Source organism: Tachypleus tridentatus, chromosome 5 (genome assembly GCF_004210375.1).
Source record: "Tachypleus tridentatus isolate NWPU-2018 chromosome 5, ASM421037v1, whole genome shotgun sequence".
Classification (NCBI taxonomy): domain Eukaryota; kingdom Metazoa; phylum Arthropoda; class Merostomata; order Xiphosura; family Limulidae; genus Tachypleus; species Tachypleus tridentatus.
In genome coordinates this window covers 53,670,288-53,672,784 of record NC_134829.1, presented here as the reverse complement: position 1 = coordinate 53,672,784, position 2,497 = coordinate 53,670,288, and the positions used below count along the sequence as shown (strand labels likewise).

The 2,497-nt window shown below is 36.1% G+C and overlaps 1 protein-coding gene across 1 annotated transcript; it reads right to left on the bottom strand.

Moving 5' to 3' along the window:
* Positions 1 to 508: 508 nt before the first annotated feature.
* Positions 509 to 2,102, bottom strand: LOC143250291 (uncharacterized). The gene is made up of 3 exons (XM_076500750.1): positions 2,010 to 2,102; positions 1,005 to 1,441; positions 509 to 656 (listed from the first exon to the last, which is right to left on the bottom strand). Exons 1-2 carry the CDS (start codon positions 2,016 to 2,018, stop codon positions 1,007 to 1,009), a joined length of 444 nt encoding a protein of 147 aa, XP_076356865.1. The 5' UTR covers positions 2,019 to 2,102; the 3' UTR covers positions 509 to 656; positions 1,005 to 1,006.
* Between the last annotated feature and the right edge of the window lie 395 nt (positions 2,103 to 2,497).

Genomic DNA, 2,497 nt, shown 5'->3' with positions numbered 1-2,497 from the left:
GGTGTGACGGGAATTCGAACCCGCGACTCTCGGATTACGAGTCGACTGCCATAACCACCTGGCCATGCTGGGCCCGCACAAACAATTGAACCTAAGCTCAATATTTATTAAACAAGTACATGTATATGTTCCCAACGCCCTCTAGTAAAACAAAATGGGATTGAATCCAAAAGCTTCCTTAACTCGTAGCTCTAAGTAAAATTAATGTTTTTCCAAATATTTTGGAGCTACGCCAAACAATTATCTTAAGAGAAATATAAGTGAATGTGTTTCATTATCGAGTTTCATTTTTAGGATATATTATTAAAGATTTTGTCCTAGTTAGCACAAATATGACTGTAAACTGACGTTCTGTTACCTTAGAACTTTTAAGGTGTTCTGGATGGTTGTATACGTTATTGAACTGTGGACTGTCATTCTTAATTGGAATGTTAAAATCAGAAGGTATTTTGTCTCCCAATAAACAGCGAGAAAAAGAACCACGAAAGTTACGAAAATATTTGTGTCTGAATGAAGTATATGTTTATTTACGTATTTTTTTATACAGCAGTTTCATGTACAATAAAAAGAACTTATATCTATTTAACTTTAATAGAAACATCTTGGAAGCAGAGGGCGTTGTTTCAACACTTCTGAGGGTGAAAGTGGAGAATGACCTATAAAAACGATAAAGTATTGTAACATATAAATTCCAAAGTCAATAAATTATCTCTTAAGTATTAAAAAGACACTGGTTTTATATAAACACAAGTTCACCTCAGGAATAAATATATCTCTTCCTTTTTTTATAAGGAGAACCTTAGTATAACTTTCGTGCATTTGTGTATATATCAACACTGGGGGTTAACCTAATAAAGAAAATAATTAATTAAAAAAACAATTTAATTATAAGTATATAGTGTCACAAACAATAACACATAATTAGAATAAACGTACTGATCAATTGGGTTTTCAATATATATAGAAATAGCACAGGCAATTTAACAATGAATTTTAACACTGACCTTTAATCCCACCACCATTTGCCTATGCCGCCTCCTAAACGTCCACCAAGTCCGATCCCATAGCCGCCTCCTCCGAAGCCGCCTCCTCCGTAGCCGCCTCCTCCATAGCCGCCGCCTCCATAGCCGCCGCCTCCTACAACCAGTCTTACTGGAACAGCAAGAATATGGGCTACACCACCGTATCCACCAATCCCTCCTCCTATTCCCCCAATCCCTCCTCCTATTCCTCCAATCCCTCCTCCTATTCCTCCAATCCCTCCTCCTATTCCCCCACCATAGCCTCCCCCACCATAGCCTCCACCACCGTACCCTCCTCCGCCGTACCCTCCTCCACCGTAACCAGTTGCTTCAGCTTGAAGATCTTCAGTCTTGCCATCAGCTTTATCTTCTGCACGTGCCACCAGGACCACCACAGTGAAACAGACGACTATAAATAGCTTTCAGTAAAAATACAGAACTATTAGAAGTAAACAGAAATTATGCATTTTAAACAACATATTTAAAACAAAAAGATAATTATACAACAATATTTGAAGCGTATTAAAAAGCGTGAACTTCTTAACATATGAAAAATTTGCCAAGACATGGATTATAGTAAGCGCTTTTTACACACAAAGTAAACTCGATTTTTCGAGCACTCTCTGCCTTCTTTCAGTCTTACATTACATTAATTTTACCAAGAGACAAATATACATTATGGATAATTAGTAAAATATTACGAAGTTATAAAACTTGTCAAATTGTCAGATCGTCCAAAATTATCTTGGTTCAATTTTTGATAAATAAAACATTCCAGTGTGAAAGTTGATAAATGAAACATTCCAATGTGTTTCTCTCAGAATTTATGATATTTCAATCGTTAAGTCGTACTGAGTTAACATACGTCTTCTGTTCACCGTGTGAGAGTTAGTTCAGAATATTGTTTCGGATTGTTCTCCGGACAAAGCAGCTAATAAAGCATTATAACATACAATACAACGATTGTCCTCATAACTCATACCATACCTTTCTCATAGTTGTCTTTGTAGCTCTCTTCAAGAATTGATTGACGAAGTTGGTGGTAGTGTTCTGGTCGACTCTATTTATACCCTAAATTGGGAGGTGGTCCAAAGAATTAAATCCTTTCTTCTTTCAACCTATCGGCGTACAGTGTGTGCGAAATGATCACGTGATAAATTGAGAACCATAATTTGACGTTTCCCTAGGACCGTTCTCGCCTATTTACCCAGACTAAGCCATTTCCAAATTGCACAGGCCAATGAACATAATAATAACAAGGAAGGGAAAAAAATAGAAAAAAAAAAACAAAACAAAAACGAAGTCTTGAGTCTGATTTTATCACAAGCAAACAATGGCAGAAAATGTGAGTAACATATAACCCTCGCGATAAAACAACTAACAAGTTTACTACAGATGAACCTATTTACCATGGAAGGTTACACTTCAAATGGAAAAAACAAAATGTATATATATATTTATATATCAATTAACAT